Source organism: Hippocampus comes, unplaced genomic scaffold (genome assembly GCF_001891065.2).
Source record: "Hippocampus comes isolate QL1 unplaced genomic scaffold, H_comes_QL1_v1.1 scaffold51, whole genome shotgun sequence".
NCBI classification, from domain to species: domain Eukaryota; kingdom Metazoa; phylum Chordata; class Actinopteri; order Syngnathiformes; family Syngnathidae; genus Hippocampus; species Hippocampus comes.
This window is the reverse complement of record NW_017805497.1, coordinates 898387-915835: the sequence shown is the minus strand read 5'-3', so window position 1 is coordinate 915835 and position 17449 is coordinate 898387. Positions and strand designations below refer to the sequence as shown.

The following is a 17449-nucleotide window of genomic DNA, read 5'->3' as shown; positions in this document are numbered from 1 at the left end:
GCCAGACTGTATCTTGTCGCTGCGAATGTCTCGTACCTTTAAACAAGTCGTCAACAAGGCGAGGAGTCTAATCGATAAATCGATGCTCCATTGAGATCACTCCCGGACATTCACTGGGCGTAATCAGGCATATGCAATCGATAGCCGGCTAATGAGGGGGGGAAACTGGAAAGAGCGAGAGAGGAGAAAGTTTTGGGAACGCGTTTGACGCTCTCAAAAACGTTAGCATCTCGTTCTAAACAGCTTCTACTTGTGTTAGGAGAAATCTCGGAGCTATGTGAGCTTTGTATCAAACGTTTTGGAGTCCAGATGAACCTCTGCCAAAAGAGCCTGTTTGGAGACAGTAAGTTTTCCTTTTGGTCATCTGATCGACTAGCGGAAACAAAGGCTGAGATCAGAGCAGCTAAGCCTTCCTGTTTGCCCCAGCGCGTCAAATTACATCGTTTTCTAGTCATAAACAACGATTTAACTGGTCTTAACTAGATCATACTGGAAATTAGGAGGAGTCTTTAATTCCCGTTGTTTTTACGAACGTTTTAGTCCAAAAATCCAACTTAAAAAATGCTTTAAAAAGTTTTCGCCATTTGTAATGCTCATACATGCTTATTATTTGTGATGGCATCTGTTCTTATTTTTCCACAACCACAGTGAACCCCAAACCACAAGAAATCAGCGCATAAGAGGTGATCACCATGGCAACGCAGTTCACTATCGAAGACGCCTTCGCGTTGGAAGTCGATGAAGAAGAAGCCATGTCTGGCGTGGACGCCGATGGATGGAATTCTCGGGATAAGGACAGAGAAGCAGAGCTCACGTTCGGGCCTCTGACTTTCTCCAAACCTCAGCCTCATCCCTCGCCCGTTTTGCTTGCTTCACCGGAGCACAGTAACCTGAAGTATCAAGTAAGACACACACACTTACTTTTCACTTACAAAAACACACCTTCTTTATCATTTTCTGATCTTTTCTAGAATTTGGAAAATGAAGACCCACTTACCAACAATGGCAATTCTTCTTTTAACAACTTCTTCAAAATCAGGTTGGCTCATTTTGTAGCATGTATATATTGAACACGGGTTCTTCAGTGATTCCGCTCTGATTTAGAATGCTTAAAGAGAACTCGTCCATTCGTCCATTTTCTATCGTGCTTGTACTCATTAGAGTCACAGGTTAGTTTGAGCCTATTCCAACAGGCTTTGGACAAGAGGTGGGTTACACCCTTCCTGGACTGTTTGCGATTCCATCCAAGGACACAAAGGGGCCAAACAACCATTTGACAACCACCTTTAACATAAAAAAAATATATAATTTGAGAGAGACTACTGTACATTGTTTTCCACAATTTAAAACCGAGGTGTCTCACGGTAATAAAGTCTGTGACAAAATACCCAAACCATCAAGAATTTCAGCTCACTAAGACTGAACTCCAGGTTATATAAAACAGGTTATATTAAACCAAGAATTTCAGCTCACTAAGACTGAACTCCAGGTTTAAAGAGGTCATATCATGTCAAACTGACTTTTTATTGTTTGTGTACAAATATAGTTGGTGGGTCTCATGAGTGCCTGCCCACCCATCAAATGTAAAATTAAACAAGCAAGTAAATCCTTTATCTGCCCGTTTCTGAAAATGGAACTTTCAGAATCCGCTGTATTTTATTTATTTATTTGTTTGTTTTTTGGGTGAGTTTGTGTGTCTTTTACTGGTTTGACACAGTGTTCATGCTCTTTTTCCACCCACAGTGATCCCTCCACTCTGTCTTACTGCAGCTCTCAGTGGTCCTTCAGCACCTTGAGTTCCGTCACGCAACTTTCAGCACATTGTTGCGGGTGAGATCGAAACACTTAGACACACGCACACACTCGTACACACATGCAGGCGACTCAAGTTGGTTCCTCACAACATTCATTTGTTGGGCAGTTGGGTGTCTCATCCGCTGGTGAAGAAAAACAGAAGAGTTGTCCTTGCTTCCTTCCTTCTCTTATTTACTGGAGTTGGTAAGTTTGATGTTGAACCTACAGTATGTGGGCCAAATACAGCCCGTTTCAGTGTAAACCGAACCACCATACTAGACCAATACTGTAAATTCAAACTCAGAGAAACTGCTCTAAAAACAAAACCAAATCCTTAACCTCAAAATGCTCATTTATCGTTATAGTTATGACAAGCATTGGAATCTCTGCCCTTTCTGTGTGGAATTTATTTTGCAGTACTTTAAAACAGGGGTCCCCAACCGCCGGTCCGCGGACCGGTACCGGTCCGCAGGGCATTTGGTACCGGGCCGCACAGAAAGAACTTGCCTTAATTCCGTTTTATTTATTTCGGAATACGAAAGATGTTTTATTTTGAAAAATTACCGGATTCTCCGTTACATCCGTCTGTGTCACGCTTGACACACGTCAAGCCGCGCTTCTTCGTCACGTGACCGATTACGCTAAAAACAAAACGCTAGAGCTCGCAAAATGAGTAATAAAACTGCTGGAGAGCGCAAATGACGGCGGCCTTAAAAGTACGTTCGAGACAACTGGATTAAAGTTATGGCTGAATATTCTGAGATCGCCACAGTAGCACTGTTGCTATTTCCGACATGCTACCTGTGTGAGGAGGGGGTTTTCTGCAGCAACGGCGACTAAAACAAAATTACGAAGTAGACTGGACACACTTGAGGTGTCATTGTCTCCTATTACCCCGAGATGGGACCGTCTGGTTGCAGAAAATCAAGCTCGGGGCTGTGGTGAGTCGTCATTGTCATGCACTTTGAATTTGCGTTGTATCGTATTTTGAAGGCATTAAACATGACCATAGCGATCAGAGAGAGTGTTGCGGCCAGATTAGACGCTCCTTGTGTTTATTATTATATTTCGAAAACACCACAGTTTCCATGCAGCTCATACCATATTATTTTGTTGTATTATTTCCGCCACACCTTAAATGCCGGTCCCTGAAAATATTGTCTGACATAAACCGGTCCGTGGGGCAAAAAAGGTTGGGGACCCCTGCTTTAAAACAATCGGTCCGAGGCGTGTGTATTGGCCCACTGAAACCTACATTGACCTCCCACTTGTCTAATTTCTGCCGTCCTGCTAATTTCCACATGTACTCTTTCTTTGTAGCTCTTATTTTCACCGGCGTTGTCATACAGCTAAATCCAAATGCAGGTAAGACAAATATCTGCTTGGAAGGAATTGTGTTTTTTTTCTGTGAGAGCAATTATGATATCAACAGATATTGTTGGAGTAGAATATGGAAACTATTGTCTGTTGCACAGGAGGTAGAAAATCCGCTTTGACAAATCACACACACACACACTTACACACAATGTTTCTTTTCATAATCCTCCCGAGTTCACACATCCTACTTCTATTTGTGGATTTAAAAGCAGAAACGTGCTGCTGGTTTGGCAAGATGAAAACACATTTTCTCCCTTTTTTCTTTGTCAAACGAAGTGTTCCTGATTTTTATCTGTAAAATTTTCAAAGCACAATTATTTCGAGTCATAATGGCAGTTTCCTTTTTCTACAGTACAAATACTTTATTGGTGTTTTATTCACATGACTAATGTTGGCAGAAATTCAAAACCCAATAGACTCATTCAATGGCTTGTAATCGGTGACTAGACAATACTTTTATTTTTAGAACATCAAGTGTTGTTTGACGTCACAGATGTGATATTTGAGTAAAATGAGTCAATGCCCTGCTCAGAACGATCTGCGTTGTGATCTGCATTGTACGTCTTACTTTCAACACTAGGTGGTGCTGCTCTGACAAGGCAGTAGCAATCATTTGAAGGAGTGTCGTGACATTAACGTGAGATGTGAGACTCCCAATGGGCACACATTAGTTTTACTTTCTGTGGATAATATAGTGAAAGGATTAATCATAGAAACCATAAGCCAAGGTGAAAATCACGTTTCTCAATTGAATGTTGAGGGCTGCTGCTGCTTACTGTGTCATTCTCATCTTCAGCAGGGGTCTAAACTCGAAATCCTGGTCTGCTTACCGAGTTATGTCTGTGGCTGTTACAGCCGTGATGCATAATCAGATGACCAAGAGTAAAAACAAGTGACATTACTGTATACTTTTTGTAACGTAATATTGGAATCACAGACAAGCTTTGGCTGGAACCAAATGTAATTTAAAATGACGGCAGACTGTTTTCTGCATTTGGTCACAGGCGTTTCAAGTGCTATCTTCTTTGTGCCTGGATTCCTGCTCTTCATCCCTGGAGGTAAAGAAATCCTTTTTTGCAGGAGTCCCACTCAGAACTTTCTTTGACATTCCAGAAAGAGTTATGTGAATAATATTGCTATTCTATGAACTCTCTCCAGTGTATCATGTGATATACATCAGCTGTGCTGTCCGTGGAAGAAGAGGCTTCAAGTTGTTCTACCTGCCCTATTTTGAAAAATAAGATTCCACCAAACACCACATGAACCACTTTTACTTTTGTTCTGTTACCATGGCAACGTACTGATGCATCGTATAGTTTTTCTTGTTTTTCTGATGACCACTGACATTTCGACTATTCACTTTCTTGGCTTTTTCCCACTATATGAACTGGCCTGTGTACTTCCATGGACATTGTAGAGTATTTTTATGCTATGTGAACACTGACTGTGAAATTACAATAAAAAACATTTCTAAAGTTTAGCTCTACCCAGCCTGACTTATAGCGCAGGACAGCTCAGAGAAGCAGTTCACACAACAACCTTCAACTTCTGAGGTTTGGTTTCAAATCTTGTGCTTTGCAAAATAGGGTTCGCAAGTTCTCCCTGTGTTTGTGAAGATTTTATCCAGGTACGGGGGTGCCCTCCCAATTTCTGACATGCAGAACTTGTTTTGAATATTTCAATAAGACCAAACTGATATGTGGCTCAACTCAACGCACTAACAGCATAATTCCTGCGTCAATATGATAGCCTGCAATACCGCCTACCGAGAGATGGCGGTGCTCGACCAAAACGTGACAAAACTAGAATCGGCTTTCTTCGGTAAACATCGTACTTGGTCGTCAGTGACGACTCTGCCAAGGATGGAGGAAGAGGCAAGAAGGCTTCTCGCGGAAGGGATCAGTAAGAAATTGATTAGCCCGGGTAAAGGACAGCTATCGCCCTTCCCCGATGGAACAAAGGTAAAAATTAATCTAAATTGTGGGTCACTGCCTCTAATTTGTGTCTGTAAATGTTAGCAAACGCGCTCTATCGCGTTTGCTAATGCTAATTTTTCGTATGTGTTGTACTATATTGGCTAACACATTTTGTTTGTTACACGCTACCTAAAGACATTTCTTGTATCAAGAGCCACCACCGACGCACATGGAAGAACGTGGTTGTTAATCGCTTCCTGATTTTAAAACGTTTTGGCCAGTAGGCATTCCTTTCTCCCCTCTTTTCAATGTTTTTTTTTCACTCATCAGATGGACGGATATGGGCGGAACAGGATGGGTTGTTTATCAATGCTGATTGGTTGGCTTACTGTGGCAATCAATATTCCAAGGTTGTGATTGGCCAAAATAAACCGTAGACGGAATGTCGCCATTCTCAAGACATTTTGCGTTTTAAATATAAACACTGTCGAATCTGGAATGCAATCAATTAGAATAAAGTGGACAATGTTGTATCTCCCGTTGTTCATTTCAAAATGTGAAACACGTGAATAATATAGAGTATAGACAGAGTGAAATTTTTCATTTCAAATATATTCTTTAATTGTGATGTTTACGTAAAAACATTGTTGTACTGTATATGAAATTTAGATGTTAGAATTAATTAAAATGATTTTGAGGTGACGAGTAGGAATCGGGCTTCTGAAAACTATTTTCTTGTGTTTGATGGATTTGTATAATTTGAGTTAACTAGCAGAATGACACCATGGCCTGTGCATTTAAAAAAATTTATATATATATATATATATATACACACACACACACACACACACACTTAAAATAAAGAGGATGTTTTGTAAGGCTGTGTCTCAAGCATATTTTCATTTTGGCATAATTAACCTACTGCCGGTTCTTCCAGGTGGTCTTCCACTACCGCACCAGCCTGTGTGATGGCACAGTGCTGGATGACTCCAGGAACACAGGGGGCTGCAGTAAACCAATGGAGCTGATCTTGGGCAAGAAGTTTAAACTGGCTGTATGGGAACGAGTGATCATCTCTATGAGAGAAGGAGAAATTGCCGAGTTCACATGTGACGCCAAAGTGAGTGAGCTCGTTAAATAGGATGTCCGAGGTGTTTTTGTACACTGGCATATCTGAGATGGTCTGTTTTTGTTCACAGCACACCGCACTCTACCCGCTGGTGTCCCAGTCGCTGAGGAACATCAGCATTGGGAAAGACCCCCTGGAAGGCCAGAGACATTGCTGTGGCATTGCCCAGATCCACTCCCACCACTCGCTGGGCCACAAAGACCTGGACCACCTTCAGGCTAATCCACAGCCTCTTGTCTTCGCCATTGAGCTGATGGAGGTGCGTGAAATGGGACACATTTTGGCTTTGAGGGGGTAGTTACACCACAGCATAATCATTTTGATTATTCAAGTTCGCAGCTCGCAAAAACCCAAATTTCACCATCTCAAAAAATGAGAATATAACAAAGGATCGGTGTGATTGCTTTTTGAGATTTAAATTGACCTTTTGATGGTATTTTCTAAGCGATTCAATCATATTTGTTTTTAATTATTATTAATGTTGTTGTTATTACTGTCTAACCCTTGAATTTTTCCTTTTGGGAGCAAGAAAGAATGTTATCTGTTTTATAAGGTTCACCTAAGTTCACCTAGAATTGTATTTCTTCGGTACAGCTATTGCTGTAGTATCCAGTAATAGCGTTGTATGCAGCGACTGTGAAAGCTGCCGCTGAGCTCCAGTGTGCTTGCAGGTTCTTCCTCCGGGCTCGTTCCAGCTGGACGTGTGGGCCATGACGGACGAGGAGAAGCTGGCCTTCGTGCCTCACATCCACGAGGAGGGCAACATGCTCTTCAAGCAAGGCCGAATACAAGAGGCCACCGACAAATACTACAACGGCATCGCCTGTCTCAAAAATCTACAGATGAAGGTCAATGAAATCTGGCCCATGCCCGTTCCTTCTCAACACCTTGCCAGTATATCTGACACCTCTTCATCTTTTCATTTCAGGAGCATCCAGGAGATGAAGCGTGGATCAAGCTGGACCACATGATCACGCCTCTTCTCCTCAACTACTGCCAGTGCAAGCTACTCCAAGGCCACTACTACGAAGTCATCGAACACTGCTCATCACTCACGTTCAAATACGAGGGTAAGGCTCACCTCATGATTCTCCTCGAGTCTGCGCTTCATGGTAGATGATAATCATTCTGATTAGCGTGGAATTGGAGCACAGTGGCCACCTTGCTTCTTTTGAGTCATTTTTGCCATGTTCATGCAAACGGAATGAAACTTCCTAAGCATCCAATTTCAGCACAAAAATCTTTATGGCTGCTATCTTTGGACAAATGTTGAGTACATGTATCTCATTTATATATACAAATGACATGATACATGTAAACACGAACAAAGCCTAAATATCGGCCTTTGCCATCTTTAATGGCTCTGTGCGCAGTAAAAAAAAAAAATACATTGTGGGTTCCCAAGGATGCGGTGTCATGATACCCGCATATAAAAAGGAAGTGCTTTCGCACATATGCACAAGTAGCTTGCACATATTACACATGAAACCCATGAAAACTTACCTATACAAACGACATCAATGTATTTATATTTCTTGGATACATTGAAAATACAAACGCAAGGAAGAAACAAACAGATAGCCAAGACAAGAAACGTTTTTTTTCTTCCTACCACGGTGGTAAGACATGTAAAAGTACGCAAGCCAATTGGCTAGGATGTGTAGCTTAAGTGGATATTATTAATGTGTAAAATAAAATAAGGGTATTTTTAAAGTGACGCCAAACTTTGAACAGTAGTTTGTTTTCAATGTAAAAATTTGTTTTATTTTTGTAAGTTGTCAAGATCTTTAAATTTGCTGTCGGCTTGTTTGTCCTTCGTCGATGTGACATGCTTGTCCTTGTGTGCCAGACAACGTTAAGGCTTTCTACAAGCGAGCAAAGGCCCATGCCGCAGTGTGGAACGAGACGGAGGCCCGTGCGGACTTCGCCAAGGTGCTGGAGCTGGACCCGTCTCTCGGGCCGTCCGTCACCAAGGAGCTGCGGGCCATGCAGGATCGCATCCGGACCAAGGAGAAGGAGGAGAAGGGACGCTACAAAGGCCTGTTCAATTACAACTCACCGCCGCCAACTGCGACCACGGTGAGTTCACATGGACCAATTGTCCTTCCGTTTCAGTAGTGTTCTCTACAGTTATTCTTTTGCTCTTTTCTCTTATCAGGGTTGAGGAGTACAATGAGAAGATACCTGTAGATTTCAAGGCGAAAGCATAGAAACACCAGATGCTGGTGTTTCAGTTTGAGCCACACTCACAAGACAAAACTCTGTACTCTGTGAGATACATAATGTTCCCAAAGTCAGATTTGTGTTTCTCCCTTTGATTGTTTTGTTGCCAATAGCAACTCAAAGCCTCAAGTGTCGTCATTTAATCTGTTTTATGTATCCGTCGGTTCCCTCATACAGACGCCGGTTTTTAAGTGCCACACAAACTGCTCTGCTGCAATCTCTTACTTTTCTTTTATTCAGTGTAAAAATCCACTTGTAATCACATCTAAATTGAGAATATTACTCATACAGCTCTCCTTTTGTCCCTCTGGACCTCATTGGTCTCAGGATTAACAGACTGGTTTCTCCGGATCAATATAGCCGGCAGATGGAGACGTTGACAATCAAAACGACACACTTGGATGTTGCTTTCTTCTGTATTCTTATTTCATATGTGGGGAAAAAATATTTTGGTTTTCATCACTTTCTGTCTGTCACTCTTTGTAGACCCAAATTGTGGAAACAACTATGTGGATGAGTCTCACCCTCATCATTTCATGTCACTGAAGCAGCAATTGTGTAATCCAAATAAATGCGTTTATTCGTGCATTGGCATTTTTAATACGGATTCCCGTGTGGTCCAATTATGTTACTTCAATACAACAAAATTAATCTTTGTCCAGTGAGGGGGAGAAAAAAACAGTACAGGTAGCGATTTCTTTTATATCATTTTAATTCAGATATACATACTGAACTGCAAAAGTTTGGTTTACAAAATTCCCACAATAACAAATTGACTTGAGAGGTACAGTACATAGTTCTTGTTGAACGTTGACTAGAAAATAGGACCAATGCAGGTGAGCAGGAAAGCAAATGGTCTCGATTCATGATGCGCAAATGAATAAAGGTAAGGAAAAAAACTTCACAACTTGAGAACAAGTTTTGGTTTTAACTTAAAGGAGACATAATTTGGTCTGTCTGGCTGTCAACAAATATAAAATGGTTTAATCTACTTTTTACGCACGGCTCTACTTAAAATATCCACAGGCCGTCTGAAAAAAAAAAAAAAGAAAACGGAACTAGTAGTTTCAAGAGAATGGCCTGGTAGAATGACAAGGCCAATGTAATTAAAAAAAAAAAAAAAACACCCAGAAAATAAAAACTAACAACGGATGATGGATAAGGAGGAGGGGACGGGGAGGAAGGGTTATGTACGGGCGCTTCTTTCCGTCTCTGCCAGACACTCCCTGACCAGTGCACGTGCATGAATGATACCTGGAACAGATAAGACATTTGAATATGGAATAATGGAATTAAAAAAAAAAATTTTTTAAATCTGCCTGAATCTACCCTCATATGGAAGTCAAACTCATCCAAGACATTTATTACCGGTGAACATGCATTTGGCCAAAGCAATTACGCCGAATTAGTTTTGGCGCTTAATAGCTGTAACATCATAAGTACTAAAAATACGTGACTTGAATTCAACTCCAACAATTACGTCTTGATCTGGGTGTCATCATGTAGCACCCATCACCAATCTTAAATCTGCATAAATTAAATTGTTAATAATGGGAATATCTTGCTACTTGGACAAAATGTCGGGTGTGCTGGTGTTTGAGTGTTGTTTAATACCTCTCTTTAGTCTCTCCATCGCACTTTTGCTTCCAGCGTATGTGGGCCGGATCTCACGACTCATTTCCTCAATGACTGACAGAAGTTCGCTGTAGGTCGACCCTTGACTGACTTTTACGGGCTGAGCAGGATTTTTCAGAGAAACAAAGAGATGCATCAAAACATCAATAACATACCGTGGTCCTTTGGTTGACTTTATACATGACATGTAGCACATACAGTGGAATCTTGACTTGAGAGTTTGTGACCAAGCACATATCAGTAACTCATTACTCATATTCTTTTGAGATGAGAATAAAATGACGTTTTTCTATTCTGTACCTCCCAAAACAAAATTTTTACATGTTTAATGAATAAAAATAGTTGTCTTGTGTAAAACAGTCAACCGAGAAATAAACTTTTTTCGTGTGTGTGTTGGATGTTGCCTTCAAGGGGTGTGGCCTAGTGTGTGGCATTAGGAGCTTTCTGAGTGTGAGTGTCCGGTTATGAGATGTGGTCTAATGCAGCTCTTTGCAAGTGTTTTTATTTAGTACTTGTGTGTTTGATCACGTGCATTGCCAACTGTGGCTCTCCTTGCCCACATGCAAGGGCATGATAGGACCAAAACTGCTTCATTTCTTTTTTTCCCCCACTTAGGTTGGGTGGCAGCATATCTGAAGCTGCTCGTTTAGATCACAACACAAAAACTGGAAGAAGAGAAAAAAATGAAGAAAAACAAAAGACCCAAGTGGCGCCTTGTAACTCACAAAGTTCCCGAATTGGCAGCACTAACTGTGCAAAATGCCAGCCAGCATGTAGGAACTCACAAAAGTGTAACTTCAGGTTGTTCTCTTTGTGGCAAAAAGTGTGAATATCTCGAACAAAGAAGCTCAGCTCTGCCACATTCAACCGTTGTGGATCACCGCAGATGCTAGCACACCTGAACGAAGCCCATGGAGGGCGGGCCAAAGTCGCTGAAGGCTGGCCGGAAGTTGGACGATGACGGGAGCGAAGGAGAGGGCACGGAGGAGCCTGAAAATACACAGCAAAGTCAGAGAAACACAAAAATGCCCACTTGGTACCAGTTGTGCCTGTCCACCAATCGTGTGTGAAATTCAGCAACCAAGTAGATCAGGGGTGTGAGCGACTGGTAGCCCGCGAACTGGTCCCAAGTCGATCGTGGAGGGCGGGGGGGGGGGGGGGGGGGGGGGGGGGGGGATATTAAAAAAAAAAAGATGTGTGCGTGTTGTTCATATTCTATATTTTTGTGTTAGTGCACACGGCACCCTAAGCGTCCTCTCGGTTTCACTTTCACAAAAAAGTATTTAAAAAATAAAATATAACAAACCAAGTCACCTTTAACCTACGGCGGCGGGTGACCTGCATCACCGGAAGTTGTTAGCGGTAAGCCGTCTGCACTTGCAGTTTGCGATTAGAGCTGTTGCCATCTATCTATTTTAGTTTTTATTATTCTCATTCAAAGTTTGTTTCGTGTACATTTCATCGATGGCACTGGCAAAGAATGGGAATCTGATCTGATGTGCCAAGTGAAAAGTTTTAAAACGATACACGTGAGCTACGATAGTGACGTCGTTGCAGTGAAGACGCTGCCCAAGTGCGTCCCATGCCGCCGGGTCAGTTCTCGGCTAAGGTAGGCAGTGATTCCTTTTTACAAACTCACAAGCTCTTGTATCTTCTTTATTCTTATTTTTCGTCCGTGTTCCTGGCCGCTATGGCTGTTGCTCATCGTGTGTATGTGCGTGCACGTGCGGTAGCGGGTTGATCGTCGGTTGCTTGACAAGTCGATCTTCGGTCAAAAAAGGTTGGGCATCCCTAAAGTAAATGTTTTGGTAGCTGGCCATTTGAATGACGCTTCGTGATACCGTAATTTGATGGGCAATGTACTGATCATTCTGTAACGTATGCCTTAGCCCCCAGGAACAGCTTTATCGATACAGACATTCTGCACATGACGCAGATGCAGAAAACCGTGTCAACTAAGGTACAATAACTCCGAGTGTGACAAGTGGCCGCCATCTTTGTACTATTTTCTCCAAACAAACAAACAAACGAGACATGGAGTGAGCACTTCAAAAGCCTTTTAAGGTCAAGTCTGATGTAAACTTGGGCAACCATCTTTTGAGTAATACCTAGAACTGAAACTATTCCAAGCACACTTTTGTTAGTGTGTTTTGTTTTTTTAAGCAACTCACCCAAGTTCACAATTAGACCCATAGCAACACGCTTAACAATGAAAATGCTTTTGTTCAGCAAATGGACCAGAAAATTGGAACGATACAGTCATTCTCACAAAGCGAATGAATTTCATTGAATAGTAAATTATTTTTTTCATCCTTTATGTAATGCATCATGTTGTAATGCAAATGTCTCCATTGTGGGACAAATAAAGGTTTTCTTATCTTTCTTATCTTAACTACTTGTGACATGAAAATAGTTCACTTGGGAGTTTCTAAAATTACTTCACACTTGACCTTTAAAATTGTACATAAATTCAGGATAAAAAAAAAAAAAAGACAACGCTCAATGCCATGAACTACCCTACTGGCCACGCTGCTCTTCCCGCGAATAATGTTACATATGCCCTCAATGAAAAATGTGTCCCTTCACGGTGTGTTTCGGTCGCATCAGCAGGTCTATACTGAACTTGTCTCCAAGCAAGCAATACGGACAGCCTGTACAGAGAGGGCCACAAAGTCATGCAGTGGGAAGACAAATATCTTCATGGCTATCATTTACAGTTGTCTTAAGAATTTCTGACTTATATTTCTTTTTCATGCAGACCAAATCATGTGGCTTCTATGTGAGCAGTGACATCAGGGTGGCTGGTTTGTACCAGATTAGTAAAATCCTTTGACACCAGAATGCTGCATAAGAGTGACTTATGTCAGGTGTATTTTGTATTGGATTAATTTACATGGTGTTTTGTTATAATTAATATTTTTTATTAGAGTGATTTACATGATGTTTATTTTTTAAAGTTAAGCACATCAATCACAAAGTACCATGTTCCGCTAACCCTCCCTGTACTGTTAATGAGAGGGTTTATGATGGTGCAAGATGGAGATGGAAATAAATTAACTTGACCTTCCAAGCATGGGAACAAAATGAACATAACAATGTTGAAGTCACCGAACAGGTTGTGTTTACTTTAAGCGGGGCACATACTGTTAACAAGCAGACCAAACATCAACAGTTTCCACCTTTCACTGATCAAAGTCAGCAAAGGCCAAATCAAATTGTCCTCAACAGTGTTCCTTCACTACTTGGCGGTTCAGTTATTGCGGCTTCAGTCTATCATGGGGTTTCCATTTGTGACCATGACTACTGTTCTCATTCCTTTTCTATTGGGAGACCATGAACAACTTTTGCTGGAAGTGCATAGTCATGTCAACGAGCTTATGGTTTCCACAACATGGATTTATTCTTAATTTTGCATTTTAAAAGTTGATTTATTAAGTGTAACAAGTGTTTTGAAGGCTGACGAACCATCTGTGTGTGTGGGGGGGGGGGGGATTCATAATGGCTTCATGGAGGGGTTAACCCCCCCAAAAAAAGTCAAACTCTACTTGACGGCATCCCCCGTGAAAAAAGAGGAGCCGGTAAGGAGACGTCGAGTTTTTTCCTCGTCATGTGCGGTATACGTGATGTTAAAAAATATGTCATAATTATAATATTTTTTTTAAAAAATAGAAAAAGTTAATCAGGATGTGCATATCCCACTTTATTTTGAGAATCACTGTTGCTGTAAAACTATATTATTTTAAAATGTGAATGCATATGAGGTATGCAATCTGATTCTTGGCAGGTCGTCAATTATCGTAGCCAAAACAGCATTAGGGATAAGGTTGGTGTTAAAACAAACCAGGCGGCGTGTGGTTGGAGCCAGACGGCGCAGGAGCAATGGGCTTATAACTCATGACGATGTCCACTGGCAGCTCCCCGTACGACGCGCCACTTCCTTCGGTCCGGTCGGGCCAGTGCTTATACAGCTTTACTCCGGGAGATGAGCTCCTAAGAGCTGAACACCACAAAGCATTATCAAATTAACTGATTAATATCAGAGCGAGCAAGTCTTTCACTTCTACACCACATATCCATAAAAAAAAGTGTTATCGTGTTTGTCTGCACAATATAATGTTATTGCATGCACAAAATAATCTTATTGCAATGGTTGCACAGAGGTGATTGGTCATTTATTGTAAAGAAGGTTCAGCCACACTTTTTCATAGATGGTTCGGTAGACAAAGTTCACAAAAATGGTTCTTGCACAGCTCTACTAAGCACATTTTGTTTAAAAAGGTGTTTATTTAATCTTGACCACTTTATCTTACTTTTTCATAATTGTGTTAAATATTTTGTAGAAATAAAATTACCTACATTTATCTTTTTTCCTGTTCTGGGTCCTTATTTTGAATAATAACAAAAACACTAATGATGATGATAATAAATCAACCAATGTGAAATACTTTTATTGTGATATACGGTACTTTTCAGACAGATCACCCAGCCCTAACTTTGGCATCAGACAAAGTGTTTTTTTTTTCCTTTCACAGCTGTGCTGCCATGCACATCCGGTTTGCATTGCATTAAGTACTTTTTGGTGAAATGCCCTTTACCTTTCAGACTCTGTTGCTAACACCAGTTAGACCCGAATTATGACTACTGCGCATGCGCGTCACAGGCCAAACAAAGCGTAAAATAATAAGAAAAAATAAATAAAATATTAGCGACATCCGGCGGCCCGGTAGTCCAGTGGTTAGCACGTCGACTTCACAGTGCAGAGGTACCGGGTTCCATTCCAGCTCCGGTCTCCCTGTGTGGAGTTTGCATGTTCTCCCTGAGCCTGCGTGGGTTTTCTCCGGGTACTCCGGTTTCCTCCCACATTCCAAAAACATGCATGGCAGGCTGATTGAACACTCTAAATTGTCCCTAGGTGTGAGTGTGGGCGTGCATGGTTGTTCGTCTCTGTGTGCCCTGCGATTGGCTGGCAACCGATTCAGGATGTCCCCCGCCAACTGCCCGAAGACAGCTGGGATAGGCTCCAGCACCCCCCGCGACCCTAGTGAGGATAAAGCGGTTCGGAAGATGAATGAATGAATTAACGACATCGACTACTAATTTAGCCATCAATGGATTTGGTCGTCGACACAGTCGTGACCAGTCGACTAATCCTGGCAGCCCGACTCGTAACCCAAATTTGTTTTACTGGTGCCCCCAAGTCATTCTACTCGTGCGCTGAATCATATTACGAGGAGTGCAAAGAGCACACTCGTATAGAACCATGTATCAAGGATATCCGCAAATAAGTGCCACTTTTCAGAAAGTGAAAATAAAAAGGACGCTGTTCATTCATATGTGTGTAAATATCTGTCTGTGCACCCACAGGCCAAAACGTTTGGTACCCGTTGGCAAGCTAACGCAAGCCGCAACACACTTTTGATACTGTGAGAGGGGTATCGATGTTCAAAATAGTGTCAGTATTGGGGTGTTTAGAACATTTTAGGTCATCATGACACTACAATACTATACGTGCATTAAAATATATATGACCATATCACAACTAAATTTACTCAACACATTCATTTTAAATGGCTGTTATGGTGATCATTAGATGGTGCCGGTGTACCTAAAGAAATGGCCGCTAAGTGTTTGTCGGCGTCTCAAGACGAAAACAAGCCAAGTCAGAAAAGGTTCTCGTGACAATCAAATCACATAAACGTAACGTTAAAGCTGTTGAGTTGTTTGGTTTTCATTTTGAAAAGTACTTTAGAGGCGATTTATGTGCGACGGTAACCGCTTAAGGCAAACCGGACTTAACTCGAGACCATCTTGAATGAAACAATAGCTGACGTTAGCTTAACAGGAAGGTACAATGCTAAATGTAGCTAGCTCTCGCCGGTTAGCAAAACAATGTGAGAGGGACCTAGAAAAGCAGCGCTGGCGCGGTTCTACAAATAAAGGCACATCAGCTGCAGCATTTAGTTGTCAGCTCCATGTATTTTGATTGTGAGGAGCGCAGAATAACATAACGTTAAGTACTTTGAGTACCTTTTTAAGTAGATTTAATATCCTCTGTGGGACGTGAGGGTCCTTCCTGTGAGTAAAGAAGTGCGCATGCGCAAAAGGAAGATGAAGCGTATCGCCCTTATTATTTATTAAACTTTTAAGTCACGCCATTGGTCAATAAATTGACCAATGGCGTGACTGTGAAGAGAGAAATGCAATAATGAATGAAGTGACAAGTGGCATCTATGGCAGTGTCTCCCATACCTTTTTGAGCCAAGGCACATTATAAAAATGTTTTTAGTTTATTTTACTTTATTTCAAATAGTTTATTTCCATTAAGTAAACACACAGTCACATATTAAACAAATTAGTTTACAATGTTAAATTAATTAAATAGAATGACTAGCTGCACCCGCCTCCCCCAAAATATCTTAAAATGATAAGTACAAATGAAATAATAAAGTAACCTAATTATTTAATTGCAACGGCAGTATGATTTAGCATCATTATAGCCCATATGATAAACTTTTAGTCTAGTACAATAAAATGTAAAAACCTGATCAGAAATGCCTTTTTGGAGCAAATATTTAAAGTAACTGTGACATAAATAACCATATGAAGAATACACATTCAAAGTATGTACTGCACGTGACGTTGAAAATGAGCTTTTGAAGGCATGTTTTTGTTTTTGTTTGTTTTTTGGGGAGGGAGGGGGGCTCTTGTGATAGAGGCATATCATCAGCAGTTGGCAGGCAATGCTCTTTTTCCGTAACAACCTTTGCTAATTGTGGTGACATTCTGAGTCATCTCACAAATTGTTGATGCGTTTCGCAAAAAAAAAAAATGACTGAATGTTTCTCATAACAGGCATACATGTGCGTCATTTGTCAGTTGTTTTTCACCTAAATTGGGATGCTTTTATACATACAGCATACATGTCTCATGATTAGTGTTTATTGGTCATCCCCCGCATACAAGGACTGTCACTCTAGTAACATGCAACATATAATCACACATGTGTGGAGAGACTTGATTGAAAAATAAGTCTGGGTTTCACACCAACATCACAAGGTTTACTGCAATTGCATATCTACAGATAAACATACAGACATTTTACATAAGTAACACATGAAGCTCAGAACAACATAATAGTACATTTAACGTCATTGGAATCCAATGCAACATTTTCATTTGACAATGGAGAGCAAAGACATGTAAAAGGTGAAAACATTCTGCAATTGTTGTTTTCTTTATTTACAAATAAGCATTGCAAAGGGGTGGTAAATTTTCAGAAAGTTTCAAATAAATGGTGTGCTACTGAATTGGCACATCTGCATCACAGTTCTGAAGGTCTGGGTTCGAAACATGGCTGAGGGCTTTTGTCTTGTCC

The 17449-nt window shown here is 41.1% G+C and overlaps 3 protein-coding genes across 4 annotated transcripts; 2 read left to right on the top strand and 1 right to left on the bottom strand.

The window, feature by feature from the left end:
- The first annotated feature begins 126 nt into the window (after positions 1-126).
- On the top strand, positions 127-4651 carry tmem134 (transmembrane protein 134). Its single transcript, XM_019876461.1, has 8 exons — positions 127-343; positions 649-902; positions 972-1039; positions 1744-1830; positions 1922-1998; positions 3115-3159; positions 4176-4229; positions 4330-4651. The coding sequence occupies exons 2-8, from the start codon at positions 693-695 to the stop codon at positions 4410-4412; spliced, it is 624 nt and encodes a 207-aa protein (XP_019732020.1). The 5' UTR covers positions 127-343; positions 649-692; the 3' UTR covers positions 4413-4651.
- A 350-nt stretch (positions 4652-5001) lies between these two features.
- Positions 5002-9040, top strand: aip (aryl hydrocarbon receptor interacting protein). The gene is made up of 7 exons (XM_019876693.1): positions 5002-5132; positions 6025-6207; positions 6287-6475; positions 6888-7064; positions 7145-7286; positions 8066-8295; positions 8375-9040. Exons 1-7 carry the CDS (start codon positions 5034-5036, stop codon positions 8378-8380), a joined length of 1026 nt encoding a protein of 341 aa, XP_019732252.1. The 5' UTR covers positions 5002-5033; the 3' UTR covers positions 8381-9040.
- Positions 9041-9131: 91 nt separating this feature from the next.
- Positions 9132-16208, bottom strand: cdk2ap2 (cyclin dependent kinase 2 associated protein 2). 2 transcript variants are annotated; one of them, XM_019876698.1, is made up of 5 exons: positions 16102-16208; positions 13916-14071; positions 10973-11064; positions 10054-10174; positions 9132-9693 (listed from the first exon to the last, which is right to left on the bottom strand). In XM_019876698.1, the coding sequence occupies exons 2-5, from the start codon at positions 13968-13970 to the stop codon at positions 9626-9628; spliced, it is 336 nt and encodes a 111-aa protein (XP_019732257.1). In that variant the 5' UTR covers positions 13971-14071; positions 16102-16208; the 3' UTR covers positions 9132-9625. The 2 variants fall into 2 exon arrangements, with proteins under 2 accessions (XP_019732257.1, XP_019732256.1); XM_019876697.1 differs by lacking the exons at positions 10973-11064; positions 13916-14071; positions 16102-16208 and having other exon boundaries at positions 10054-10962.
- Between the last annotated feature and the right edge of the window lie 1241 nt (positions 16209-17449).

Excerpts from the sequence above, each read along its gene's own strand:
- tmem134 (XM_019876461.1), top strand. The coding sequence starts at position 693 with ATGGCAACGCAGTTCACTATCGAAGACGCCTTCGCGTTGGAAGTCGAT. Across the intron at positions 1,040-1,743 it reads AACAACTTCTTCAAAATCAG|TGATCCCTCCACTCTGTCTT; the intron begins GTTGGCTCATTT and ends TTCCACCCACAG. Across the intron at positions 3,160-4,175 it reads ACAGCTAAATCCAAATGCAG|GCGTTTCAAGTGCTATCTTC; the intron begins GTAAGACAAATA and ends ATTTGGTCACAG.
- aip (XM_019876693.1), top strand. The coding sequence starts at position 5,034 with ATGGAGGAAGAGGCAAGAAGGCTTCTCGCGGAAGGGATCAGTAAGAAA. Across the intron at positions 6,476-6,887 it reads TCGCCATTGAGCTGATGGAG|GTTCTTCCTCCGGGCTCGTT; the intron begins GTGCGTGAAATG and ends GTGTGCTTGCAG. Across the intron at positions 7,065-7,144 it reads TCAAAAATCTACAGATGAAG|GAGCATCCAGGAGATGAAGC; the intron begins GTCAATGAAATC and ends TTTTCATTTCAG.
- cdk2ap2 (XM_019876697.1), bottom strand. The coding sequence starts at position 10,330 with ATGAGTAATGAGTTACTGATATGTGCTTGGTCACAAACTCTCAAGTCA. Across the intron at positions 9,694-10,053 it reads GATGGAGAGACTAAAGAGAG|GTATCATTCATGCACGTGCA; the intron begins GTATTAAACAAC and ends TATCTGTTCCAG.